At 53.4% G+C, this 26,818-nt stretch overlaps 10 protein-coding genes across 10 annotated transcripts; 9 read left to right on the plus strand and 1 right to left on the minus strand.

Annotated features, from left to right (window-relative positions):
• Positions 1-174: 174 nt before the first annotated feature.
• Positions 175-924, plus strand: COCVIDRAFT_27453 (hypothetical protein; the record flags this gene model as incomplete). The annotated part of the gene is made up of 3 exons (XM_014700230.1): positions 175-412; positions 526-594; positions 668-924. 3 exons carry the CDS (start codon positions 175-177, stop codon positions 922-924), a joined length of 564 nt encoding a protein of 187 aa, XP_014555716.1.
• Positions 925-2,319: 1,395 nt separating this feature from the next.
• COCVIDRAFT_38590 (hypothetical protein) lies at positions 2,320-4,106 on the minus strand (the record flags this gene model as incomplete). The annotated part of the gene is made up of 4 exons (XM_014700231.1): positions 2,320-2,925; positions 2,991-3,280; positions 3,339-3,944; positions 3,995-4,106. The coding sequence occupies 4 exons, from the start codon at positions 4,104-4,106 to the stop codon at positions 2,320-2,322; spliced, it is 1,614 nt and encodes a 537-aa protein (XP_014555717.1).
• An 880-nt stretch (positions 4,107-4,986) lies between these two features.
• On the plus strand, positions 4,987-8,190 carry COCVIDRAFT_101586 (glycoside hydrolase family 2 protein; the record flags this gene model as incomplete). The annotated part of the gene is made up of 3 exons (XM_014700232.1): positions 4,987-5,615; positions 5,663-6,644; positions 6,691-8,190. The coding sequence occupies 3 exons, from the start codon at positions 4,987-4,989 to the stop codon at positions 8,188-8,190; spliced, it is 3,111 nt and encodes a 1,036-aa protein (XP_014555718.1).
• A 996-nt stretch (positions 8,191-9,186) lies between these two features.
• Positions 9,187-11,355, plus strand: COCVIDRAFT_38592 (hypothetical protein; the record flags this gene model as incomplete). Its single annotated transcript, XM_014700233.1, has 6 exons — positions 9,187-9,213; positions 9,264-10,481; positions 10,529-10,661; positions 10,713-10,924; positions 10,980-11,096; positions 11,155-11,355. The coding sequence occupies 6 exons, from the start codon at positions 9,187-9,189 to the stop codon at positions 11,353-11,355; spliced, it is 1,908 nt and encodes a 635-aa protein (XP_014555719.1).
• A 1,423-nt stretch (positions 11,356-12,778) lies between these two features.
• COCVIDRAFT_101791 (vanillyl alcohol oxidase) lies at positions 12,779-14,638 on the plus strand (the record flags this gene model as incomplete). The annotated part of the gene is made up of 3 exons (XM_014700234.1): positions 12,779-13,137; positions 13,227-14,422; positions 14,478-14,638. The coding sequence occupies 3 exons, from the start codon at positions 12,779-12,781 to the stop codon at positions 14,636-14,638; spliced, it is 1,716 nt and encodes a 571-aa protein (XP_014555720.1).
• A 2,027-nt stretch (positions 14,639-16,665) lies between these two features.
• COCVIDRAFT_38594 (hypothetical protein) lies at positions 16,666-17,036 on the plus strand (the record flags this gene model as incomplete). Its single annotated transcript, XM_014700235.1, has 2 exons — positions 16,666-16,929; positions 16,968-17,036. The coding sequence occupies 2 exons, from the start codon at positions 16,666-16,668 to the stop codon at positions 17,034-17,036; spliced, it is 333 nt and encodes a 110-aa protein (XP_014555721.1).
• A 263-nt stretch (positions 17,037-17,299) lies between these two features.
• COCVIDRAFT_27458 (hypothetical protein) lies at positions 17,300-19,159 on the plus strand (the record flags this gene model as incomplete). The annotated part of the gene is made up of 1 exon (XM_014700236.1): positions 17,300-19,159. One exon carries the CDS (start codon positions 17,300-17,302, stop codon positions 19,157-19,159), a length of 1,860 nt encoding a protein of 619 aa, XP_014555722.1.
• A 1,060-nt stretch (positions 19,160-20,219) lies between these two features.
• Positions 20,220-20,399, plus strand: COCVIDRAFT_101644 (hypothetical protein; the record flags this gene model as incomplete). The annotated part of the gene is made up of 1 exon (XM_014700237.1): positions 20,220-20,399. A coding segment is annotated over one exon (180 nt), but the record flags the coding sequence as incomplete, so codon positions are not given.
• A 96-nt stretch (positions 20,400-20,495) lies between these two features.
• COCVIDRAFT_101693 (hypothetical protein) lies at positions 20,496-22,946 on the plus strand (the record flags this gene model as incomplete). Its single annotated transcript, XM_014700238.1, has 1 exon — positions 20,496-22,946. The coding sequence occupies one exon, from the start codon at positions 20,496-20,498 to the stop codon at positions 22,944-22,946; it is 2,451 nt and encodes an 816-aa protein (XP_014555724.1).
• A 1,310-nt stretch (positions 22,947-24,256) lies between these two features.
• On the plus strand, positions 24,257-26,526 carry COCVIDRAFT_27460 (hypothetical protein; the record flags this gene model as incomplete). The annotated part of the gene is made up of 2 exons (XM_014700239.1): positions 24,257-24,674; positions 24,752-26,526. 2 exons carry the CDS (start codon positions 24,257-24,259, stop codon positions 26,524-26,526), a joined length of 2,193 nt encoding a protein of 730 aa, XP_014555725.1.
• Between the last annotated feature and the right edge of the window lie 292 nt (positions 26,527-26,818).

The raw sequence follows: 26,818 nt of genomic DNA on the forward strand, positions 1-26,818 counted from the left end.
ATCACATGCGCCGGAAAAAACTAGTGCCGATCCGTTGCTTCTTACCTTGACTCCACCTTCTGCTTCTGCTTTTGCTACCTTCTATGCATACTTGCTCTACTCGTCTTTGATCTATCGAGCATACCGGCTGCCTTTCTGGTGGCAAGCACACGCACAAGCACAGCGACAGCAGTCATGGCTGCGAACACAGGATTCCGACTGGGTGAAGACCAATTTTCAGAGGCGAGCGACAGCGACCAATCACAACACAGCAAACGGAGCCCTTCACCCAGCCAGGCCAACGGTCAGGTACCTGCACAGAAATCCAAGAAGAAAAAACAAAAGGACCGACGCAAAATGGGCGCATTGGCCGACGAGCTAGTCGATGTCTTGGGTGATGCCTTTTCGGCACCGACGGCCCATGCACTCACTGGTAAGTCACATGCTGTGGCTCACTGCCAGTTCATGCGGTCGCTCTGCACGTTTGGTTGCTTTTAACGTGGGGAGGGCAGACGAGCTGAAGCAAGGTCTAACAAGCTTGTTTAGGTACCGATCAGCAAACAAGCGGTGACCAGAGCATCATGGTTGATGCCGAACCTGCAGGCAAAAAGATGAGTACGTTGTCTTCTTCTCGACAGTCATACGTGTGAACCAGTATTCCGACTATTTGTACTAAATCTTGACCCAGACAAGCGCACTCGTCAGAATCTCGCGAGGATGCAGGCCCGCAAGGAGAGGAATAGCGTCAAGATGAAGGACGTTACTCAAGACAAGACATTGCAGGCCGAGATGGCCGCTGCAGAGCGAAGAGGCATGTCGTTGGAAGAGTATCGAAAGCTCGGTTCTGGAAAAGGCATGTCCAAGGCTTCGGCCAGGAGGGTGAAGAAGGAAGCTATGCGAAAGCAGCGTGCGGCTGCAATGGTGGACGAAATGGAGATTGGATAGGATGTGGAATCAGGTACGCTGAGTTGTGCTTGTATGATCCCGAGTTGCATCTGCATCTCCGCGCTCCTACTGTACCTTTTCCTTTCTCCTTGTCTTGATTCAAGATTAAAAACCTCCACTTTTCCGTCTCCCTTGTCTAACCCCTTGGTTGACAACAGACGGGTCCAAATTTAGCCTCTGCAAGACTGGCTACACACTAGTTTGCAAATCTCACATGATCAACACCGTCTGCGAACACCCTACCTGGACAAAACGACCGGGCTACTGCAAGAAATCAGTCTCATTCCCAATCACTTCTTGCGTCCCTTGTCCTCGCTTGTACTTGGCCCATTGCCACCGCCACCACCGCTCTTTCTCCAAAGATGGGGCCATGTTGAAATCATGCTAAACTCACACTAGACTAGAAAAGAGCAGAGTGCAGTAAGCAAAAGGAAAGACGAAGGAGAAGCAAAAAAATAGGCCGACGCCCGTATGTCTTCAGCAACGCCCTGCAAAAGCAATTTCCCGGAGAACACAAAAGCAATTCAGAAAAAAAAGCAAAACACGTCCGCAAAGGCCAGAATAACATGGTGAACATTCGCAAAGCATGTGAGAATCGCGTTTACGCATTCTCATCCTTTTTTACTTTTTTCCCCTACTATGCTTCTTCTTCCATTGCGCACTTTCCTTTATTTTGCTCTACTCCCTACCGTCAGGCCCCTCCCCAACCCGGGGTCTTGCTTTTCCACTCTCGTCTGACGTGCATGCTTGCCGACTTAACTACATTACTAGGGGTCCGTCTGTTTGACGTTTTCTACTTTTTTTTTGCCCTTCTTTATTTCTTGTTCCGGCGAGAAACCACGCGGAGCGTTGTGAACGGTGAACGAGACAAGGGGCTTACCTTCCAAGTGGGGGTGCGGCCATTTGATGAGTACTTGCTGCCCTTTGGGTCATGGCTGACCCTTTTTTTTTCTCTACCTCCGGACACATGTATAATGGCAGTGTTTTCCTTCTCCTCTTCTATTTGTTCTTTATGCTGCGTCGGTGGTACGATTTGTGCGCGCGTGTGTGTACACACCTTTGTATTACAGGTGAGACATGGACTTGTTGAGGAGTGTTCGGTGCTGGCAGGCCGGACATGTATGTCGCTTGGTACTTTGTGGGGTTGCCAAGGGAGGGGTAACACTCGGTATAATTTTCCACGTACCAAAGACGACTTAGTTCTCGTTTACTTGATTGGGAGGTAAAGTGTATACCGCCTCGTTCAATGCACCCCCAGGAACAAAAGACATGTAGAGCATTATAATATTATCAAAAAACGACTTGCGTTTTCTAGTTTCGCAAAGAAAAAGATTTACCTAACATAGCTACGTCCCCAACTCATAACGCGTGTTATCACATCATCTCGTACTCGGTCTACTCTTGGATATTGTGCACCTGACCACTCGAGTCAATCTCCACCTTTGTCTTGCGGAGACTGGCATTGCGGGGGTTGGGCGCCTCGAAAATCTCCTTGAGCTCCTCAAGCGTCTTGCCAGCAGTCTCGACGAAGAAGAAGAAAATGACGGCAATCTCGACGCAAATCCATCCAATGTAAACGAGATAGAGCTTCCAGCCAATCGCCTCCATGCCGACCGAAATGCCATACGTGTTGACCACCATGGCGATGTTGAGGAAAAGAAAGTTGAGGCCAGAACCCTTGGCGCGAGTTCGGTTCTCCAGACACTCGACAGAGTAGAGCGTCTGCAGAGGCGTCCAGCCCCATGCGAAGAAGATGCCAAACAAGTAGATGGAGACAATGGTGCCGTACGCGAGGTTATTGTCCGGCTTGGCGGTTGCGGTAAATGCGGTGAGGAGAATGTAGGAAAAGAGACCGCCCCAGAGACCGCCCATGAGCATCTTTCGGCGACCAAGCGTGTCGAGCAGGGTCGCACCGTAAATGGCCGCAAGCATGGAGAAGATGGGGTTGATTGCGTTGATCAGAAGCTGCTTGTTGGGATCTTTAATACCGGCGTTTTTAATCTAAAATCCCCATGGAATTAGTCTGGTGTAATCAAAGGGTGTAGCGTCGTCATATCAAGACTTACCATGGCAGGCATAAAGTAGCTGACGACGTTGTTGCCGCTCCATTGGCCAAAGAAGGCCATGGCAATCACCATTGCCAATCGGTACCTCGCCGCACGCGTGTGTACGAGCTCGCGGAAATCCCACCAAGCATTCTCGTTTGTCGTTTGAGCAAAATCCTCGGTAATTTCACGGAGTTGGAGCTGCACAATGGGAGAGTCCTCGTTGCCATTGCCGTGGTACTTGGCCATGATGGCAATCGCCTCTTCCCGCCTGTCGTTTGCCAAGAGCCATCGTGGCGTCTCGGGAAAGACTAGTGTCAAAGTAAGCTTTTGGGCTTTATGGAAAATCTTAGAATAGCGTAGACTTACACATGATCAGAGCCATGACAATGGTGGGCAGAATACATTGGACAATGGTTGGGATCCTCCAGCACCACGCAGAGTCGCCCATGTGCAGGTTGGTTCCGTATGTGGTCCAGCCGGCCAGAATGTTGCCAACCCACCAAAAGTTGTTGTACATGCCGGCCATGGTTCCACGGTAAGCGGGATGGGCAAGCTCGACAGTGTATGCGGGACCTGCTGCAGAGGCGATTGAGGCGCCAAATCCGAGGACGAAGCGACCAGCAATAAAGTGGCCCATCTCGTTTGCCGTTGCTTGGACGGCAGTTCCGACCAGTACGAGCGCACAACCAACGAAAATGCAGAGACGGCGACCCCAGCCATCGGCCAAAAGTCCGCAGAAGGGGAATGCTGCAATCTGGCCCAAGTTGTAGATGATGAAGATGATACCAGTGCTGGAACCCTCGCCAGTCAGGCCAAAGGTTTTTTGGTAGCCTTCCATGGCGTTGATTGAGCCCATCAAGGAACTGTCGAAACCGTTGAGCGTGGAAACCAAGTATCCGATGCCCATGATCATGTAGAGCTTGATCATTCCTGGAGACCATAGCTTTGGCTTTTCGGCCTCAATGGCAGCAGCTTTGTGCAATTAGCATTTTTTGCTCGAGAGCAGGATTCGGCAAACTTACCCAGGGCGATAGAGGCCACGTTCGTCTCCTTGACGGTCTTGTGCTGCAGGTCATCGTCGACTGCACTGAGCTGGTGCGTCACGGCGCCCATGTCCTCGTTCTTTTCTGCCATGTTGTACGAAGAAGACGACGACTACGACTCGGGATGTGGAGAAGAAATATGGAATTGCGCTCCACTGAAAAGCTGGAGAGAACCCGGACGACTGGGTCATCTTATAGTGTCAATGTTTCTCCGCAAACTACTACCACTACCTGCAACCCTAAGGCATGGCACCGAGGCACTTGTCATGCTTGACATGGCTCCCGTGCCTTGCCCATGCTCTAGAAGACCGATGGTTAAGCACGGCCAAGACACCGTTAGCCAAGTGCGCCAGTGATGTGCGGTAACAATGCCACTTTGGGGCCGGAGGAGGCACGGAGCGCCCAAAGCATGCATCTCACCAGAGCACTAGGATTCAATCATGTCACGATCCATGGAAAAGCCTTCCCGAGGGGCGGGACAAGGCCCAGATGCAGGACAAAAGCGACGGTACCTGCCAGAACGCACCGTCTGCACGACGCCACGCGTTAACGATCTTGCCACGGCCACGAATCAAAAAATTGGGTAGCTCGGCCAAATTATGAATCGAGATGCGCCGGGCGAGAGAGCATTTGGCGTAGTCGGCCTGGGCAGCGGGGCGTGGAGAAAATTTCGCGGAGAGCCTGGAGAAGCGGGCTAGCCACGTGCAGCATGCCTTCCGACTGCCACATGGAACCCTCAACGCGCCCGGACATCGTCCCATTCCTATTCCGCTGCAAGCTCCCTTCATCGTGTCACGCTTGTTGCTGCCCTCATTCGACCAGGCACATGGCTCGGCTAACAGTTTACCAGCGGACGGCTTCCCCAATGTGGTCATCGACGACCGTAGGCGGGGTTGCGATATCACAAGTGAAAGAGGTAGAGAGCACAAATGTCGAGCAATGTACTGCCATCCCCTCTGAACTCGTCAACAATGGCTTCAGGTCAGCACCCCCAGAGCGTCCCGGACTGGAACAATCTCCAGGTTCTTCACAAGAACACTTTGCCTGCACGTGCCTACTTCCACAACTACACGTCCGAGGCCGATGCTCTCAATGCCGACGTGACCAAGTCCTCTACACACAGCCTATCGGGTACATGGAAGTTCCACCACTCTTACTCTCCGTTCGAGGCGCCCGAAGGCTTCGAGTCGACCACCTTCGACACTTCATCATGGAGTGACATTGCCGTGCCTGGCATGTGGCAGCTGCAAGGCTTTGGTAAAGGCCCCCAGTATACCAATGTCATCTACCACATCCCCGTAGACCCGCCCAATGTCCCATTCACAGACAACGAGACGGGCTCGTACGTCCGCAAGTTTGAAGTTCCCCAAGCACTCAAGGACGGCCAGATCCGCCTTCGGTTCGAAGGTGTCGATGCCGCCTTTCATGTTTGGGTCAACGGAAAGGAAGTGGGGTATTCCCAGGGTAGCAGAAATCCTGACGAATTCGATGTTACATCCTTTGTCGATCTCAACGGGGCGAATACGTTGGCCGTCAGGGTCTACCAGCACTGTGACGGGACTTATATTGAAGACCAGGACCAGTGGTGGTTGAGTGGCATGTAAGTTTCGGCGCTTCTCTTGGCCTGTTCGGTGCTTATGACTATAGATTCCGAGATGTCTCATTAGTCGGGTTCCCCAAGGCTTCTAGAATTGAGAACGTTTTTGCACAAACGCTCCTCGACTCTTCCTACACTGATGCTGAGCTCAAGCTCAAGATCACCGCCACTGGATCTGGAAAGGTCACAGCAAAGCTTCTGGACGCAAAGAAGCAAGAAGTTGCTTCTACAGAAGCTCAGATTGACAGCAATGGCGAAACCAACCTCAGCATCCAAGTCAAGAACCCCCTCAAATGGACTGCCGAATCACCAAACCTCTACCATCTTGTAGTATCTACAGGTGACCAAGTTGTTGCTCAACGCGTTGGATTCAGGCAGGTTGAGATGAAAGGCGGCCTTCTCTTGGTCAATGGTAAGAGAGTCGTCTTCCGTGGAGTCAATCGCCATGAACACCACCCCACCTGTGGCCGTGCTGTTCCGTACGAATTCATGAAAGAAGACTTGTTAACTATGAAGCGTCACAACATCAACGCTATCCGCACATCGCACCAGCTGAATGATCCACGGCTGTACGATCTCGCGGATGAGATGGGCTTCTGGGTCATAGACGAAGCGGATCTGGAATGCCACGGATTCGAAAGCATCTCGGACGCAGCGCTCAGCACGGAGCAGCGCGCCATGCCTTTCCGCGAGCGCCAGCTCCTCACTCGTAAAGAGGCTGCAGAGTGGACGACCAACAACAAGGATTGGACACACGCCTATGTTGATCGTGCTGAGGCTCTTGTAAAGAGAGATCAGTTGCATCCCTCCATCATCATCTGGAGCTTGGGCAATGAAGCGTTCATGGGATGCAACTTTGTAGCCATGTACGAGCACATCAAGGCGTATGACGACAGCCGGCCTATTCACTATGAAGCCGACATCTACGCCGATACAATGGACATGTACTCCCGGATGTATCCTCCCATCGACGAGATTGTCCGGTTTGGCGAGGACAAGGAGAAGAAGAAGCCACTCATACTCTGTGAATTTGTAAGTAGTGTATGCTAGACATATCCGACTCGGCTAACTGTATCAGATACATGCAATGGGTAATGGCCCTGGAAACATCAAGGAGTATGTCGATGCTTTCTACAAGTATCCCACTTTGCAAGGTGGTTTTGCCTGGGAATGGGCCAACCATGGCCTTCTCACCAAAGACAAGAAGACTGGAGAAGAGTTCTACGCATATGGTGGTGATTTTGGAGAAGAAGTTCACGATGCAACATTCGTCATGGACGGACTCGTCAACTCTGACCACAAGCCAAATGCGGGTTTGGTCGAGTACAAGAAAGCTATCGAGCCAGTACAGCTACTAGAGTCGAGTGCCTCGAAAGCCACATTTATCAACAGATATGACTTTATCACACTAGACCACTTGAGCTGCAGCTATACTACAACATCCGAGTCTGGAACCGAAACCGGATCTGGAAGCCTGGATATTCCATCTGGTATCTTACCAAGCCAGACCTTTGATCTGCAACTTCCAAAGGTTGAAGAATCCAAGGGCGAAGTTCTGCTCAGCATCTCATTCCAGTTGAAGGAAGCCACGCCGTACCTCAAGGCAGGCTTCGAGGTTGCAAACGCGCAAGTCCCAATTACTCCGGTCGCGCCACTGCAGCGAGCCGAGGCCAAGGGCAAAGAGATCAAAGTAGAAGCCGAATCTAAGACGGTAATCAAGATTACGGCCGATGGTGCCACATGGAAGTTTAACACGGTTCATGGTTCGCTCACCTCATGGGTGCAGGGATCTACCGAGCTTATCTCCGAAGCACCAGTGTTTGACGTCTTCCGCGCTCCTACCGACAACGACATACCGCAAGATGGTTGGGATTGGAAAGACAAGCATCTCCAACACGCCAAGGCAGCAACTCGCAAGGTCGAGTGGTCGCAGTCTGGCTCAGACACTCTGAAGATCACCGTGCACCAGCGTGTGGCCCCTCCAGTCCTATCCTGGTCGATTGACACCATTCTTACATACACATTCCATGCTAGTGGAACACTCTCTGTCCACGTTGCCGGTACACCCAAGGGCCAAAATCTGCCGCGCACACTCCCACGCATCGGTCTCGTTCTAGAACTCCCAAAGCAATTTCAAAAAGTCGAATGGTTCGGCCGCGGTTTCGGCGAGTCATACCGCGACAGTAAGCTCTCCCAGCCCGTTGGCAAATACACAGCCTCGAGCATCGACGAGCTGTGGGTCGATTACGAGGTCCCTCAAGAATCAGCAAACCGGACAGACACTCGCTACGTCAGCATTACCAATGGCAGTGGCGCAGGCCTGCTTGCTCAATTCGCAGGCAAAGCGGAGGCAGAGAGGAAGCTATTCGACTTCCAGGCCAGCCACTACAGGATGAAGGATGTGGCTGCTGCGGGCCACCCGCATGAGCTGAGGAAGAGCAAGCGGGAGGAGGTTGTCCTGAGGTTGGATGCTCAGCATCATGGATTGGGTAGTGGTAGCTGTGGACCGAGGACGTTAGATGAGTACAGCTTGCTTTGTGAGCCGTTTGAGTTTGAGGTCCTACTGCAGGCACCTTGAGCCATCTCTTTCCTTGTGTGATTTAGAATAGCAAATGAAATGGGCATCCAGCATTGAAATGATTTGTTGCAGCTCTAACGTCATGTTTGATCTGTTTTTTTTTGAATGGTCTGCTACTAAATGAAGTAAGAATTACCTAGCTCTGAAAAGCTAATGCTTGTTTGACCGCTGACAAGATAGTGCAACGTTCATTCCTCTCGGTTTCATACAATTACTTGATTGTAGCTTTAGTTGCATTTTAGGATCAATCCTAGAGAGGTGGGGTTTCGTGCAACGAAGCAATGCGATCCAATTAACTCTAAGAAACTCTACGTTAATTAATTGCCATTCGCTAGAGTAACGTCCTTTGTAGTTAGTAGTTTTTGCGGTTTTCAAAAGGTATCACCCTAAACCTATATCAATATAGCACGATGCTGTAGATAGAAGCAGGGCTTTTGTCTAGCAGAGAAAAAGGAGGCTTTTAGATAGGACGATAAATCTGAATACATATACACACACACACTCTCTCTCTAATCAACTGTGATAAGATATTAGGAATTCCCATAAGTGCGGGGACAGCATCTAGTCACGTAACGAGCACCACGATCTCCACCAGCCCAATCGAGCCATGAAGAAGAAATCATATATAAAGTAGGTCTTTAGACAGTCCGGCTGGCAGTGCTGGAAGGGGGTGCAGTTTAGAGATAATGGACTGATAGAGTAAATGGAGCTCGAGCTGCAAGCCCCCCTTCCCGCACCGCTAGCCGGGCTGTCAAAAGACCTACTCTATATGAAGTTTATCAGAAATACTTATCGGCCTAAGCTTAAACCGTGTTCAAGCTCCCTCACCGTCATGGCTCTTGCGCCTGCCAGCCATACGCTCACCTTCACCCAAATTTGGTAACAAACAAATAAGTGGGTCACTTACACTGCTCAGCAGCGTTTACTGTCAACAACCCTATATTGTCAGCGGACAAAAAGCTATAAGCTTCTTAGGCCAACTCCTACTTCTACACCATGGTTGATACACCGAAGAAACGACGCGTAAGCAGTCTTGTCAATGCGTAACAGCACCAGTGTACTAACTTCCCCAGGCGGAAAAGTCGTCAAACAGCGGCGCAACGGCACCAAAGCGAGCGCGCTTACACTCAACTAGCTCATCTACCTGTAGCGGATCCGACACGCCCCTGTCGAAAGACGAGGATTGGACGTTCCGAATCAAAGTTCTGTCGACTACTACAAGCCTCAATGACGAGCTCTTCAGAGATGCTGTCAAAGGTCTTGTCCGCATCTGCTTCCCTGATGATATTCTGAAGCAGATGGGACAACATGCCGTGGAGCAGCACATGCGCGAAAAACGAGCCGAACCAGCGAACATACAGCGAACGATAGAGGCCTTTCAACCGGAGATGATACGCCGTTTGATAGGCATGTTAGCTGGATACTTCGATACGCCCGATCAGGTAGCCTCGGCTGTACAGGCCGCGCTTGGAGAAAGACACAAGACTCCAAATGACGAAGGAACCTTGGGCTCTAGCAATACTATCGTTGAAGAGTCTCGTCCACCGAAGAACAAGAGGACCAATCATAGTAGGGAGCTTCAGGAGGCTACGCCATCACGCGGTTACCATAACAACTTGAACGGCGCCCTGGTAGATGTGGAACGCCAAACAACCCCAGCAGAAGATAGCTTTTCAAATTCCAACACGATTTCTCAAAGGCAGAAAGATAGAAAGATTTCAGCCACATGGAACTGGAATATCGACCCCAATGAAGTCACTGAAGAAGCTGTACAACATGCCTTCCCTCGTACTGCTGATCTGTTTGCATATCATACTTTGCCTACCACCCAACAAATGCTGGGATCCAAAGCATCGAGAAAGGAGATGAGGCTTGACATGCAATCACTGCTAGACAGCATATCCCGAGCGGAATTCCAGAAATGGGTTGAAAGCTTAGATAAGCTTCACAAAGGCAACCGCGGAATGTTGGTCCGGCCAGAGCTTACTCTGATGAACAATGGCCAACTGTCTCGCGTGACACCCACCCCAAGTCAGTCAACGCTAGGTATCAGGAACAACGGCATACCCTTACACAGGAATACCATCATCAAATTCGAGGATACCGAGGATTCTGTTGGAGTACCAAATATCCAGGAAGCATCAATCAGCAAAGCGACCACGCAGGCTATCGTAGTTACTAGGCGGCGCTTGTTAACAGAGGATCGTGACCTCGGATCAGCAGTCCCAGGTATAGAGGCCGATGCCGACACACACACTAGCCGCTCTCAGAGCAATGACAATATTGACAGTGTAAGATTCGAAGACAAGTCTTATATTACTGGTATTAACTTCTATAGTCTTTTGGTATGCCCGTGTTGCAGTTGTTGCGGGGAACAGACTCCTTGACTCGAGAAATGTGTGTCAAGGATTACTTGCAGATCACCGAGACGATAATGAACAATCTACAACGCCGAATTGCAGCTGAGGCAAGTTTAGACTCGTTCCCGCGACTGCTCGTGACTAACAAGGACTAGCGCATAGTTGCAAGCGGCCTTGGTGGTCAAAGTAAGACGCGCACAAAGGATGAGCTTCGGAGTAGTATTGTCCAAGCTTTCCCCAAATCCGGACAATTTGTCAACTTTATGAGAATAAAGAAGGACATTGAAGGTTCACTAGTGGAATGGGTAATTGCAGAGCCGCAGGCTTTTCCCGAGCTGAAGGCTATGCCTTTTGTATTCGCTCGTGTACTACCGGTACGAACGAACACTGTGTCATTTTTGCATCATCAAAGACTAACGCAATACATAGCATATAAGAGTGGCGATCGAATCGCTCTTTGGCTCCTGGTCTGCTGTATCTACACTAAGTGGGGTCCAGGTGTGGGGAAGTATCCTTGAAGCTCTTAAGCAGCGAGGCCTCTCGGAAGTACATATATACCCCTGCCTTCTCATTGATCTTTTGATACAAGTTCTAAAATGGACAGGCATCGGTTGGTGCTGCAAATATCGACTTTTTGCAGATCGATAGTCTTTGCAACAACTGCAAGTTTCCAGAGGTTACACGGCGCGCTCTTCTCGAACGTATCTTCCGTCGTGTAGTCTTTTTACACAAGGACAAATTTCCTGAGTTGAAAACAACACCGGTTGTCAAGGTGTGGGAACGAAAGACAGGCTTGGAATGGTGAAGCTCTAGTATGTTATGCTGCAAAGCCGCGTGTCGTTGTGCCTTGTCCAATGAGAGTTTGGGAAAGCAGCTCGATACTATCTGGTTCTAAACATGAGGGTTCGAGGAGTAATCAAGCGGCAAGCTATTGTACTGCGCCCGGTCACACACCACGGAACATGTAGGGGTCTATATTAAAGTAACAAATGCTAGATTCCTTTGGTTTTCTAGGGTACTAAAAACGTCCTCCCCATGTCATACTACTTGATAGCTGTTCTTACCCTCTCCTACTAAGATATTTACGAGTTTTCACAGTTTTCTGCTACAGAGTTATAGTATGCTGTTAAGAGAATCGCGTTTCTTTACATGATGATCGTAACTGTGTACGTAGCAGCGTATACTATCAGACGTAAGAGTTGGATAAAGACACTGTGGGAGCTAAAAAACGACCGTTAGTTAACTCTTAAATTAGTGGCTAGATAAGCTAGAGCTAACTGCGACAGACACGAATTAAGGGCAACAAGAGTAGAGATGGTCATATAGTCTATGTTCACCGTAGACGAACAGCTAGTGAGCTAAGGTAGTGTCCGTTGAGCTTATATCTACACAATGCCAAGTCAGATATGACTAAGGAGGCTAGGCTCTGACAGATAAGTACGCGCCACCCTGGTTTCCGTATCTTGTGTGCGATGCAGTCAAGACAGAATCTGGATTACCCAATGTTCAATGGTTGCTACTCACAATACAATTTAAGCGCAAAGATTTATTGCTGATTCCGAGGAAGAGAACGGTGCCGCTGGGATGGCGGTCGGCACTTGGATGCCATACATAACAGTAGTTACTGTCTTTCCCACCCCAGACCCGAGGTGAACACATTGAGTATAAGCCCACCCACCACACCCAGCCACGTAGCCCCTCGTTTCCCCCCCCCCCTAAGACCAATTGCTTCCCCAACACCCTGTAGGTATGTAGTACGTACACGAATGGATTTGGAGCTAACCCCACCGAACGGCTAGAGGAAAAATAAGACCCGAGCCGGAGAGGGTGGAGAAAGGGAGAGAGAGAGAATGTGGGGAAAGGGTACCCCACATTAGCGGAGAAAGGGTTACTTGTCGGAACCTTGTCCATTACGCGCAGAATCGCCCCCAACACGAGCGGGCATATTAAATAAAGGAAGGCAATTCTTTTTTTCTTCCTTTCTTGATAACTAGACTCGATTGCACAAAAGAAAGAAGAAGAAGAAGAAGAAGAAGAAGAAGCCAAGAGTATCATTGTAATCAAGCGATTACCATACTTTCTAATATCGCGTACTTGATTTTTTTTTTAAAAAAAAACAACCAATTACCCTTTGCAACTACCTATTCTTTTTTCCTTTTTTTTACGAATTCCTTACTTAAACTACTTAGACCGAAGGGAAAGAAAAAACAACAAAAACAAAAACAAATATGCCTCCTCCAATCCCCGCATACACGGATTCCACATACCAATCCACGCACTACAATCTCTTCCGCGACTCCATTACTAAACCTCTACCGCGCGTGCTGCCACCGGGACTTTCGCGCTCGACGTTTGATGTAGCGCTCGCGCGATACAGGAGCGTGGTTGGGGCCGAGCAGGTGTACGATAGCGAGGAGAAGCTAGTCGAGTATATTGATCCGTATGAGCTGCATGAAGCGGAGGATACGAGAAAGGTTCCTAGTGCGGCGGTGAGACCGAAGAGTGTGGAGGAGCTCAGGGGGGTACTGAAGGTGTCGAATGAGTTTGGGATTCCTGTGTGGACGTTTTCGAGGGGGAAGAATCTAGGGTTTGTTCTCTCTTTCTTCTCTCTCTCTCTCTCTCTTTCTCTGAGATTTTTCAATATGAAACGAGATGGCTTCTAACGTTTTGGAATAGATATGGTGGTCCGGCACCGCGAGTGACGGGCTCCGTGGCACTAGATTTGCACCGCATGGATAAGATTATCCAAGTCAATGCCGAGTACGCGTACGCGGTTGTGGAACCGGGCGTTACATTTACAGACCTGTACGACTACTGTGTCAAGAATAAGCTAAATGTGTGGCCGTCTGTTCCATCGCTGGGCTGGGGCTCCGTCGTTGGCAACACGCTCGATCGCGGCACAGGCTTCACGCCGACATCGACACACCACCAGCACATTGCTGGCCTCGAAGCCATGCTTGCAAACGGCGATCTGGTGCGGTCAGGCCAATTCGCAGTGTCCGGCTCTCCGTCTGCCCATCTCTCCAAGTTCACCTTTGGCCCCAGCATCGAAGGCCTTTTCTTACAGTCAAACCTCGGTATCGTGACCAAACTCGGCATTTGGCTCACACCCGCGCCCCAGGCTTACATGTCATGCACGTTTAGCATGCCGGATTTCGAAGATGTCGAAACAATTGCCGACATCTTTGGCCCGCTGCGCCGCGACGGCCTACTGCCAAGCACCGTCTATGTATCCAACGTGACAGAGTGGCTCGGTATGGTGGGCCAGCGCGAACAATTCTGGCAGCACAAGACGCCGATTCCTGACTGGCGGATCAAAGAGCTGCAGACGGAGCTTGGTCTTGGGTACTGGAATGCAAAGTTTGGCCTGTACGGAGCAAAAGACGTGATTCAAGCGCATTTCGACCAGCTGCACAAGATTATCGTGCAAAAGGCACCAAAGGGCCGGCTCGAGGGCAAGATATTTGCTGCACCAGAGGGCCAGACGCTCGATGCAGCGTCAGTGCCTGAGGTGGAGGGCGGCTTCTTTGTCGGAGTGCCTTCTCTCTGGTCGCTGCCCATGGTCAAATTCAACTTGCCCAAGTCTGGAGGGGGCATTGGCGCACATTGCGACTACAGTCCGATTATCCCGTCGAATGGCAAGGAGATTTTGTCGTGGGTCAAGACGGCCAAGGGGGTTTGTGAAAAGCATGGATTTGACTTGTTCTGCGACTTCTTCATGCACGAACGTCATGTGATTTTTGTAAACATGTTGACGTTTGACAAGTTGAATGTAGGGCAGCTAGAGGCGGTGCAGCGCATCTTTGACGACTTGTTCGAGCAGGGCAAAAACAAGGGGTACAGCAATTATCGCAGTCATGTGGATTACATGGGTACGTATCTTTGGTCTTTTGCTGTGGAGTTTGTAGGAGCTGACAAGGGGCCTAGATCGCGTTGCCTCGCTGTACGATTTCAACAACCATGCATATCGGAGATTTGTCGAGACGATCAAGGATGCAGTAGACCCAAACGGCATTCTTTCACCGGGCAAGCAGGGCATTTGGCCGAAACGGTTCCGTGAAGAGGATAAGACAAAGGCTCATTTGTAGTATGTGTACTAGTGTATATGTTGTCATGGAAATGGTATGGTATGTGGGGGGGTGTTGGTGGCATTCTGGCCATGGACAGTGCTTTTGAATGGATACTCATCTGCCATATGGTTGATTGTGTTTTTGTGTTGTGTTGTCGTATCGACATGAGCCCCTGGCTAGCCCGGGAGATGTTATTGATAGCAGATGAGGCAGTATGTCTGTACCATAGATAACCCCATCATTGTGGAAGCATTCGGATCATGATGACTAGGATGCCATGAATTGTACATACTACACCGATGTCATGAGTCGGGGTAAGACGTCACGTGCAGTCTGGCCAACTTGCTGTTGGAGTGGTACATAGCAGTAGTAGTAAGTATACTACCTACAACTTGTGAGACGCGGACAACAGATGTCCGCATCACGTGGCGGGAGCGGTGTCGCCTGATTCTGCCATCTGCCTGTGCAGTCATGATCGTCCCGCCGCCGAGATCGAGATTGAATAGAGCGTGTGGTGCAATTACCTGTCGACGATCTGTTGCAGCCATGGACGAGTCGTGGAGATTAAAGCAGCGATAACCAATCGGTGAGATTGTCGCATGGAGATTAGCCAATGCGGAAGCCCCGAGGGGTGTGGCGTGCGAGTGTGGCGCGTGTGGCGGGTGCAGACAGCAAATTCGGTGGCACAATGGGGGTGGCTAGAAAAGGGAGAAAGGGTTGAGGGCTGGAGGGAAGGAGGAAGTTGGTGTGCACTGACTGCACTATGGCCACTAGGAAGGACGGTGAGGTTCGATTTGATAGCTGAGTGGTCGAGGGAGGCAAGCGGGAGGCGTGGAGATGCGGTGCCTGACGATCGATAAGTGGATTGCTGACGGTTGCGGGTGGTTGTGGTAAGCAGAGTGGAAGGCGCAGCGGACACGGCATGCCAGGGCCTGAGGTGAAAATGACGCAGTGCAGGCGTGGCGGAGTAGCGCGGAGCGGATTCCATGGTTGGAGACGCGACACAGACACAGACACAGGCAGGCAGGGATTTCGGAGCAACTGAGGTTGGCAGTGGCTGAGGAGGGGAGCAGCCAATCAGCGGGCAGGAGCGGACAGGCCAAGGAAGTATCCATCCGACGGCACCGTGTGTTGGTCTCGCTCCGTCCCCTCCGTCCCCTCCATCTGACTGATGAATCTGATAGCAGCACGAGTAGCACGAGTAGCACGAGTAGCACGAGTAGCACGAGCAGCACGAGCAAGACGCACACGGGCAGACGGGCCAATGGCGAATGGCGAGGGGCGGAGGGTGGCGCGTCGATTTGCAGGGCGGCGATTGGCGGGTCGGGGTTTACTTACTGCCTAGGCTGCAGCTGCAGGGCCAGGTCAGCAGTGTCACCAGCCATCCATCCATCAGCCAAACCGTTGACGGCCGTGGCCATGCATGACGACAGGGCGTGGCCAAGGTTGAAGCCATCGACTACGATACTCTACACTACACTACACTACACTACACTACACTACACTACACACACAGCATCGCACAGTCACGTCCGCGTATGCATCCATATAGTATCTATGTGCTTTGTACATGTGTGTTGTGTGTCGAGCATGTAGAGTAGTGTACTCAAGCTTGCATGGAAGCCGCATGCTCGTGTGTGGCGGCGGCGGCGGCCATGGCAGCAGAAGACGGCAGCTCGAGACGACACGACACGACGCGGGCCATGTCAGCGAGCGGCTCCAGGAGGTGTGGCGCCCATGTTGTTGCGTCTTCAGCACTGCAGAGTGGGCCGGCCTCGTCTGGCGCTCCTACACAGCCCCAATGGGCTTGCGTTGGTAGTCTGCCCATCCATCGCCTCCCCGTCGCCTCGCCCATCGCCTGCCTCCGCCGCCCTCATCTGCATCCATCGCCAAAAGGGCCGTTGCAGAGAAAAAAAAAAAGGAAAAGGGCCCGTGGCCGTCGCGATCGATCCTGACTCGGTCCCGGCCTGCGTATGTGTGGGTGTGGGCGTGTGTGTAGAGTATAGTGTGCGTGCTTACATAGTCGTCGTCCATGTCGTATCTACATGCCGACTAACCCAGGCTGCACCACCCCATCTCTTCAGCCACAACCCCATCCACCTCGCTCGCCCTCGGCACCCTCTGACCACGCACCACCCGCGCCCTGCGACCCGGCCGCCCTGCCACCCTGCGCCTCACCCTCACCTTCACCATCACCACCAGGCAAGCCCTGCACCACCACCACCTCCTCCCCAAACGCTCCCTTCTCCCACCCCCATCCCGCCCTTGCCCTTGCACGCTGCTGTCCGCTGCATGCTGCACTGTGTGCTGTGGCTCAACCCCTCCACTGACGTCCTGCGCTCGCCAGGCGCCAATTGCCGCTTGCTCCACCCGGCCCGCTCTGTCTCTGATTGAACGGCACACGGCGACCGTGTAATACCATTGTTCAATTGCGAAGCTGGCTCTCCCATCCGCCCACGTCCATCTCGAGTGTCGGTAGCAGACACTTGCACGCGCGCCGGTGCACGCCTGCATCTCCTCGCATCGCAACAAAGGTCAGCACCACCGCGATCCCCCCCCCATGCCGCTTCGCTGATCAAGAGAAGCCCTGCGCAATCTTGCCCGTTGCGACTTCGCCAGTGCTGACGCGAGTCTGAAGACGCGTATTCCAACTCCTCGCTCCTGTCGCTCCAGCCCACCATGGCCGCCTCAACGCGAGCACTTACCCCAACCCCGACAAATCCATTTAATGCTGTCAACGGCCCCAGCACCCCAGGCTCTGCTGCGCGCAACTCGCACGGCGGCGCAACCTTTGGAACCCATCTCACAAAGTCTCCCCGCGGCCTGTCGCCCCAGCTCTCCCCCCAGGCCCTCGCCGGACCTGGTGCCCTCGCCGACGAGCGCCGCTTTCGCGAGCCTTCATCCCGCCAGACGAGCCCCAATCCTGCTGCTTCGGTCCTGCAGAGCCTGAATGGCACCGTCCAGTCCATCGGCCATTCTTCAGGCGCCCCGCAAGAACCCGCGCCGCCCACAAAGGCTGACAAGATCGCGAAGCCGCTCATGATCCCAGACAACAATGGAGTCACCGGCGAAAACATGCAAACCAGCCCAGTCAGTCTTTCCAGCTTTGGCGATGGAGATGCGCCAAACGCGCCCGGTGCCTCTGCCACAGAAGGCGGTGCTCTTGGCAACACGGCTCGGGAAGGTGCGCCTCACCAGCAGCAACAACAACAGCACCATCAGCATCACCACCAGCTCATTGCCCCAAATCCTGCCGACAACCCGGGAAACCGCGCCTTTACCTTTCCCGGCCCCCTTCCCCCGGAGCCCGACCCTCGCGCCCCAGCCCGCCAGATGAGTCTTCCTGGATACGGCCAAAACACGCCCAAGTCGCCATCGACAAAACGCCACAAGTGCCCATACTGCTCTACAGACTTCACGCGACACCACAACCTCAAAAGCCACCTGCTAACCCACAGCCAAGAAAAGCCCTATGAATGTCCCACCTGCCAAGCACGTTTCCGCCGTCTACATGATTTGAAACGGCATACGAAACTACACACCGGCGAGCGTCCGCATACCTGCTACAAGTGCGGCCGCAGGTTTGCTCGTGGAGACGCTCTTGCGCGACACAACAAGGGTCAAGGTGGCTGTGCGGGCCGCCGCTCTAGTTTCGGCATCGATGACGATCTTGGCGATTCCAAGGGCGATGAAGGCATGGACGGCGTCATCTACACTGGCGAGCCTGACGGCGAGGGCGACGAAGACGACGACGGCCGCCGTGTCAGCGAGCCCGCGCGCAAGCGACAAAACACTGGAAACTCGACGCAAGATTCGTACCACCAGCATTCTAGCACGTATCCGCCAATTGCCGCGAACCGGGGCTCGGGCAGCCAAAACAATCTTCGACCTTACTACCCAGGCTCTTCAGCGCAGGCGGCCAATGTGTCACCCAAAGCAGCTCCGTCCAACCTTGCTTCTGTTCACAACGCAAACACGCAGTCGAATGTCTTTGGCCAGGGTGGCATGACGGAGAGTCCACGACCACTCTCGCCAGGCCAACAGGAACAACATCGCCTTGCGCCAGAAAGCAACATGCCAGGCTCGCGCTCACCAAGCCTATCGCATCACATGCACCAGCAAAACTACGCCCGTGGCCATGGTACACCTCCTGTCAGCCTTGCCCCGCCCAACACCAGTAACGGGCCTCACTTGCCCTCTCTGCCTGGACTTAACCCCATGCCTCCAAAGCAAGGCACACAGGGAGGCAAGAGCAATGGCCCAAGCATGCTTCAGCACTCGGCCATGGCAGCTCCCGGAAGTGGTTCACAACCGGGCAGCCTCTCTAGCCATGGTGGCAGCGGCAGCAGTACACGTGAGGTCATGGGCAACCATGTTGATGTGTGGCAATATGTTCGCGAGATTGAAGCTCGAATGGCTCGCATGGAAAAGGAGCACAATGACAAAATCTCCACGTTGCAAAACGAAATTACCACACTGCGTGCCCAGCTGGCACAGCAGCATGTTAATAACGCACAAGGCCAGCAGCAAAGTCACTAGGGAGGGAGCCCTTTTTTTCGGCTGCCAGGGCTTCTCTTTGTGGTTTCGCTGCAGTGTCATGTTTTTTCTTCCATGTGTGTGGCTTGTTGGTGTCCTTAGACCGGCGCTCTGCATGGGCGGTGCGGTGAAAAGCGCTCGACGAGCGAATAACGGAGGCGTTCTACGGAGTACAAACCCAAGATTGAGCAACAGACGTCAGGGATCACGAAGAGCATGTAACAATGATACCCCATGCTAAGATTGCATGCACTCGATATTTGATCATGTTTCGCACTTGGCTTGTCTCTTCTTCCATCTTCCCTGTCTGTACAGTAGGCTTCATAGTATTTATTTGAGTGTTTGATTGGATTGGCGTGCAAATGCGGAGAGTTTGATGTGATGACGAGTAATACGTGAAGACGGAGTTTTCTTCTCCTTTCCCTACCATGTATACACAGGCTTGTGATGGCTGTGGTGAGTGACGTACGTACGTGTGATGCCAGCAAAGCATGCAAAGCCACACGCAGGTCTCTTCCAGCATCTTCCCTGGCTGCTGTAGATGTGAAGGGGGGTGAAGGAAGCGACTTGTGCTTCTTTTTTTTTTTTTTGAAACCATTGCCTGGTACATATAACTCGCTGGACAGGTCTTGTCGAAACAAGCAAACAGGCGCAAGTACGAGGCTTGTTTGCAGCAGCGAGCACATGGCAGTTGTTGACAGCGGGGGCGGGGATGGGGGCTGTAATAGAGGACAGAAACGGACCTTTTGGGTCAAGTGCCGCGAGGGCGTCGACAGTCCCGAGCGCTCACCCGCTCCACTTGGCTGCTACACGTCAGAGCACTACCACCCAAATCTCTCACAACAGCGCACCTAGAACAGTGAACCCCTCACCGCACCCTGATCTGATTCCGGCTGGTGCATGGCGAGCTGCTCTCCTGATAGGCGCTCCCGCGCAACGTTCCCACCTACTACGCCCAATCCAACAAGCCCATAGCCGCGCTGCCCATCTCGCCCGCACAAGCCTGCCCTGCTTTGGCGGCCCACACTCATATCAGCCTGGAGTTCCACGCCATCTCGCCGCCATGTTGAATTCGTCAGACTCGCACCGCCGCCGCAAAAAGGACCCGGACCGCGAGCGCAGAAGCTCCCGCACAAAGGATAGGGACAGAGACAAGGACAAGGACAAGGACCGCCCACGCCATAGGAGGAGCCGCTCCCGCAAGACCCGCTCCTCGGCCTCCAAGGACGACGACGACACTGAAAAGCCGCCCCTGCCCAGCCGCCCCTCGTCTGAGCGGGTGCGCACTTCGACCTCGACCTCGACTCTCGCCTCCTCGCAGGCCTCCAAGTCGCACAAGATGGCAGTCGTGCCCGAAATGGGACGCCGCGGCTCGTTGGGCTCGGACAACACCTCGAGGATCAGCTTACCGTACCCGTCGCATTCCAAGACGTATGCAAAAGAGAGCATCTACGCCCGCGACACCATCGACAGAAGAAAGTCGAACATGACGCCAGAAGCCACGGATGTCGACACAATGGTGGCAGACAAGGACAACGAGGAGCCCACTGTGGCACAGCCGCCCAACCACGTACCACCCCCACCCTCGCGAGCGCCCCCAAGTCCCCCGCTCACTGCGACTACCGCCGCAGACTTGAGGAGGGCAGCCAGCTCAAACAGCATGTGGCGCAGAGACGCAGACGTACTTGCCCGGGAGATGGAGGACGGTCGCCAGAGCGTGGACAGCGGTACGCGCATGACATCGCACGCTGGCCCCCGAATAGCATCACGCTCTAGTGTCAGGGAGGGCGACGAATTTGACGGCACTGACCTTACCTCCACTACCGGATCACAGCCCAGCACCATCCGTGCAAAGTCGCCTCAATTGGCGCCGAGGACGACGACAGCAAGTCCCTCAAACGCCCGGCCACCGGGCAGGACCTCGACGCCCGTGAGAACATCAACACCAGCCAGAACATCGACACCAATCAAGGTCAAAGTCAAGAGCAGAGCACCGTCAGAATATACCCTTGATTCAGAAGCTACCTCTGTTATTCAGGATCACAGTGCCCACCATCGGGGCTCATCTCCCCCTCAGTCAGATGCATCGCCCTCTTCTGTTGTAGATTCATCACCGCGCACTCCCACCCAGCACTCAGTTCTGCCTTCTGTAGTCTCCTCTGCCAAGGATGGAACGTCTGTGATCGAGGTCATGACCGATCCAATGTCCCGCACGCAATCGGTAGACCCCAGCTATGCACAGGCACCCATGACGCCGCCACCTCCACCGCCGCCGCCAATGATGATGGACGCTCCTCGGGTCGACTACTTGCTGCAGAATGGCGGTCTTGCCAAGCCAATCCCGCGAAGCTTGCTGGCAGCCATTGATGGAGTTCCCGCTGCTTCGTATTCTCACTACACTACGCCGCGACTATCTGGTGCACAGGCCCACGATGTGCGATCGTTTTTCAAGCCACTGCAGAACGTTCTCAACAGTTACAATACCGTCATGGACACGAGTGGTTCGCTAGCCGTTGCCACGGGTTACCGTTCGGTTGCACGGCGCCTGCTCGATCGTCTCGAAAACGTTTTTGCTCGCAACATCTCATCTGAGCATTGCCAGTGCATGATGTGCTTTGACCGGCCAGTCGTTGAGGATTCCGCAGGGGTGAACTGGGGAGAGGTCTTGGAACTGGTTTCCGGCCGTTGTGAGCTACCACCGTGGCCACCATATGAAGAAGGTCCTGGGCCCGGACTGGGTATATCATCTGACCTAGAAGCACCATGCCAACGGATTGATGTCGATGTTCCCGAGCAGTACCGCGAGCACTATGAGAAACAGTCCAAGAAGACCAAAGTTGCAGTACAGTCTTGGCTGTCTGATCAGCAGGACAACGTCCCCGAAGATGCTGATGACGAGACACTCACATTTATCATGCTTACGCGCCTAGAGCAACCACAAAGACCGCTCTTCTATGCGCTGCTATGGGGATTGGAGAAACTTCCCAATCCCAGGACGCAGAAGCCTGACACGGGCACTCCGCCATACCTGACCAAGGCCGGCATCGCACTGCAGCGTCTATATCGACTCACCAGCCCGCCGCGTGACCAGCTAACCGTCATGTATCTTATCCAGCATGCCGACATGCACAACATGCTGGCAACCCTAGCAGCGGTTACCAAGCATGAATGGGAGATCCTTGTGTCTGGGCGTTTTGACGGGTTCCTATGGTCTGGCGCTGAAGACTTACCGGACCTGAGCGGGACTCCACCTCGAACGGGCTCGAGGGCGGGCCAAATACGGCCGGCCGACGGACCGCAGCGCTTTGCTTCACCGTTCACACCTTACTCACGCCCTGGATCCACCCGGCCGGGATCAGTGCGGCCGCCCGGAGGCGCCCCGGTACAGATTGATGAAGAAACGGAGATTGCCGTGTTGGCAGAGATCGAGCGAGAAATCTACCTGGGCATGGAGGCTATGGAGGACGCCTTTGAACAGCTTCACAACCAGGCAGAGATGGTACGGCGACGGCTGCGTGAGCGGGCTGCAGCTCTGTCCATGGTGGCACAGCGACGCAGGGGCATGGGAGGCATTGAAGTTCGGACGGATACGCCGGCCAACCTGCGCGACGCCGACGAAGGCATCGACGATCTTAAGAGCGAGATTGGACCTGACGACTCGGCCAGCAATGTTAGCAATAACCGAAGACGAAAAGCCCATCGGGCGCGCGAGAGGAGAACGCCGGCTCCGGTGGAGGAGGAGAGCGAGGAAGACGTGGCGCTTGCGGAGCGGATACGCAGACGTTTCTGATGTGAATGAATAAAGACTTTGGATGGACCTGGGCATTTGGAGGAGTTTCTTCTATCTTTCCTTTTTTGCTTTTGTCTTGTTAGCAGGAGTCTTTTTTTGTTTTCGTTTTTGTCAATGGTTTGGGGCACCATGGCGGATACGATTTCATGGTTTGAGATGACGGCCGCAACAAATGGATACCCAATTTTAGTGAAAGAGTGTGGACGAGGGCATGGACTGTGCGCCGTGCTGCATCCTACATAGCTTGGCGTAGATGGCGTACGTATACGAAATGTATATTGTTTACTTTGCGGGTCAGACGGATGACGTCAGTTGTGATCGCTGCCAGCATGTTGATTCGCATGAGGGTGAAGGAGGAACGAGCATGCGGGGGGGAGGAGGGGGGGAGAAGGGGTATGATGATGATGGTAGTAGTAGTAGTGGTAAGTAATAACAAGTGTGCTCCAATCACGCTGGGCTATGGGCCGCCGCTTCAGACGGCTGGTTCCACGGATACATGGCGCAATGGAGACGACTGGCTGGCAGCATGTCGTGGACAGGACGCGATGCGACGACCGAGACGAACGGCTGTTGCATGCTCGCAGGCACTCGTTGTTTTGAGGGGAATGGGGAGAGGGAGAAGACAGGCGTATCATGACTGCGTACGCGATGCAGTACAGTCCTACTAGTATATCCTTGCACGCGCCGGGCATGCATTCCCCTCCATGACAACGGCAGATAACAAACAGGCTGGGCACCGCGGATACTTGGACCTACATACATAGATCGACGCATCCATACACAGACGAGCAAAGCCCAGCCTGGCATCCACTTGGGCATTGATCACTCTCTCTCTCCGGTCCAGAGGCCGCCCGGTGCGCTTGTGCTGTGTTGTGCTGTGCTTGCTGTGTTGTCTCTCCTTCGCATCGTCAGTCAGTCAGTCAGTCCCATCGACGCCCACCACCGACGGCCATCGCCCCCACCATTCGCCGCCGCCGCCGTTGCCCTCGCAATCCGTGTTTACCCAACACTGCCCTCTGGCCGGTAGGCGCCTCTCCACGTCCAACGCCCGCCCTCTCTTTTTGCCAGTGCATGTTCACTGGCCCGGCCAGCACTCGCTTCTGGCCCCGCCAAAGCCGATTCCGCGAGGCGCGACGTCGCCCTGTATTTGGCCTTTGACGCTCAGTCCTGTCGCTTCGCTGTGACCGCTCTTTCGCTGCACCACCACCAGTCGCTCGCTTTTGCCCGCCAGCCAGAACCCTCGCGCGCGCACGTCGCCCGCTCTGTCTCGCCCCGACCCCGCCTGCGCCGCCCCCGTGTCCAGCAACACCATGGCGGCCGAAGTAGGCGCCAACGAATCTGTCGACCCCAATACGCTCTACACCAAGCAGGAATGCATAGGCGGCGGCAGCTTTGGCAAGGTCTACAAAGGCCTCGACCGCCGGACCGGCCATACGGTCGCCATCAAGGTCATTGACGTCGAGAATGCAGAGGACGAGGTGGACGACATCATGGGCGAAATCATGATTCTCTCCGGCATGAACTCGCCCTATGTCACAAAGTACTACGGCTCCTACCTGGCTGGCACCGACCTGTGGATCGTCATGGAATTCTGCTCTGGCGGGAGCTGCGCAGACCTCATGAAACCAGGCATCATAGCAGAGGCTGAGATTGCTGTCATCCTAAAGGAACTACTCATGGGCCTCAGCTATCTTCACGACGACAATAAGCTGCACAGAGACATCAAGGGTAGGTTGAACAAAACATTTCTTTTCTTGTCTCTGTTTGCTTTCAGTAATTTCACCCAGACTGCTAACAATTTGCAGCGGCAAACATACTGGTTGGGTCAAATGGGCAAGTGAAGCTCGCTGATTTTGGTGTCTCGGGACAGCTTTCAGCCACAATGACGAAGAAGAATACCTTTGTTGGTACCCCCTTTTGGATGGCACCCGAGGTGATCAAGCAGTCTGGCTACGACGGCAAGGCTGACATTTGGTCTCTTGGTATTACTGCACTCGAACTGGCTAACGGCGAGCCCCCTTATGCCGACATTCACCCCATGAAAGTCCTCTTTCTCATCCCCAAGAACCCACCCCCCACATTACAAGGCAACTTTTCGCCTGCCTTCAAGGAATTTGTCGACCTTTGTCTCCGAAAAGACCCTAGGGAACGTCCGAGTGCAAAACAACTTCTTCAGACAAATTTCATTCGCAAAGCTGGAAAACCTGCACGTCTACAAGAGCTCATCTCCAGGTACCAAGATTGGAAGGTTAGGTATCCAAAGGAAGCGGCCGAATCGGATGATGAGGCTACACCTGTCAAGAGAAAGGAGCCAGTCAATGAAGACTTGTGGGACTTTGGCACTGTACGGCCGGTGGGAGGCGGTCGGGGGCCTGCCCTCGCCCAGATGAACGAATCTGGTACGAATGCCCAACGCAAACCTGTTTCTCAAGCCAAGAACGGTTACGGTGACGAAAACGACGATACGATTCGGGAAAGTCAGCCTCCTTCTCCCAGCAAACGACTGGCACCATTGCAGACGAATGGCTCATCTGCAGCATCGGTGAGAACTGCAGCGCGAGTACCACTACCACCATCCCCAGAGAAGAAGCAAATTCCACTCTTCCCACAGCCAGCCTCGGAGCTTCCGCGGAAGTCGCCTGTGCCTGGCCTCTTTTCACCAACATCAAACAGAGGGCTAGTCACACCCACCAAATCACAGGCTCCTCAACAGCCAAGGCGGCAAACGCCCCTACAGCACACATTTGATGATTTCATCCAACGCGAGATAGCTGCAGATTTAAAGAACCTGGAAATCACTCCGCAGCAACGAATACCAACACCAAGTCGAGCTTCAGTTCTGCCACAAATGGATATACCAGAGATTCCGCCGTTCCGCGGACAATCGACAAGTCCGTCTGGAAGCAGCTCACATGCCAACCAACTGCCAAAGCCGCTACAAAGCCCCATTCGAACACACAACCTACCTGCCCTGCCCGGACAGAAGCCGCTTCCGCCATCCCAACAGTCGTTCGCACCACTGAGTCCAAGCTCCTACGTGCGGACTGACTCAGCGACATCCAAGGATCCATTTGGCAGTCCGATTATGTCTAACAGAAAATCACCGGCGGAACAAGCACAAGGCATGGAATCAACTCCTCCAGCGCCTCCACCACATGCTAGCAAACCGCCACCCACGTCCCGTGGGTCCTTTGGCCGCGCCAGACCTACAACCAATCACTCCAACCCAGTGCAAGCACCCGGCTCACCCGCAGCACCCGCGGAGATCACGGCGCTCAGTGGAGTTGTTGTGCCGGCGCTCGACGCTGCGCTCTCGCGACGGACGTATCATCTCAATCTCAAGAACAAGCAGGAGTCTGCGCAATCCCTAGACGACCCACAGGGCTTTATTGAGCGTAGAAGGCAAAGGCAAGAATGCCATGAAAAGGTAGTCAGGCTTGTGAATGAGATCAAGGGTAAGTTTAGCGAACTGGATGGATGGGACGAAAAGGGGGAAGTGGGCATGGGGGGAGAAGTGGCTGGGTTCTTAGAGGGATTCCTGGAAGAGGTGCTTGTAAGGGTTGAGCCTGCAGACGATTGAGAGCAGCGAGCTTGATTGTTCCCGGCGCTGAATGCATTTGAAGGTGTTTTCTTGGTTTGATTGCTCCTTTGGCATGGCGTTTTGGCATTGCGGTTGCGGAGAGAGTCACCTGAGGGTTGCAGCGTATTTGCAGCCATGTTTCTGTTTCCTTGCCTTTTTGTTCTAACAATGAAACAATGATCATTTTCTACCACAAGAAACGTTTTGCTGTATCGCGAGTCATGGGAGCTTAAGATGAACGTTGGATGGAGCGGCTGCTGTGGGGAAGGGGCCAGCCTCCAATCAGGGCGCA

Source organism: Bipolaris victoriae (genome assembly GCF_000527765.1).
Source record: "Bipolaris victoriae FI3 unplaced genomic scaffold scaffold_52, whole genome shotgun sequence".
NCBI classification, from domain to species: Eukaryota; Fungi; Ascomycota; class Dothideomycetes; order Pleosporales; family Pleosporaceae; genus Bipolaris; species Bipolaris victoriae.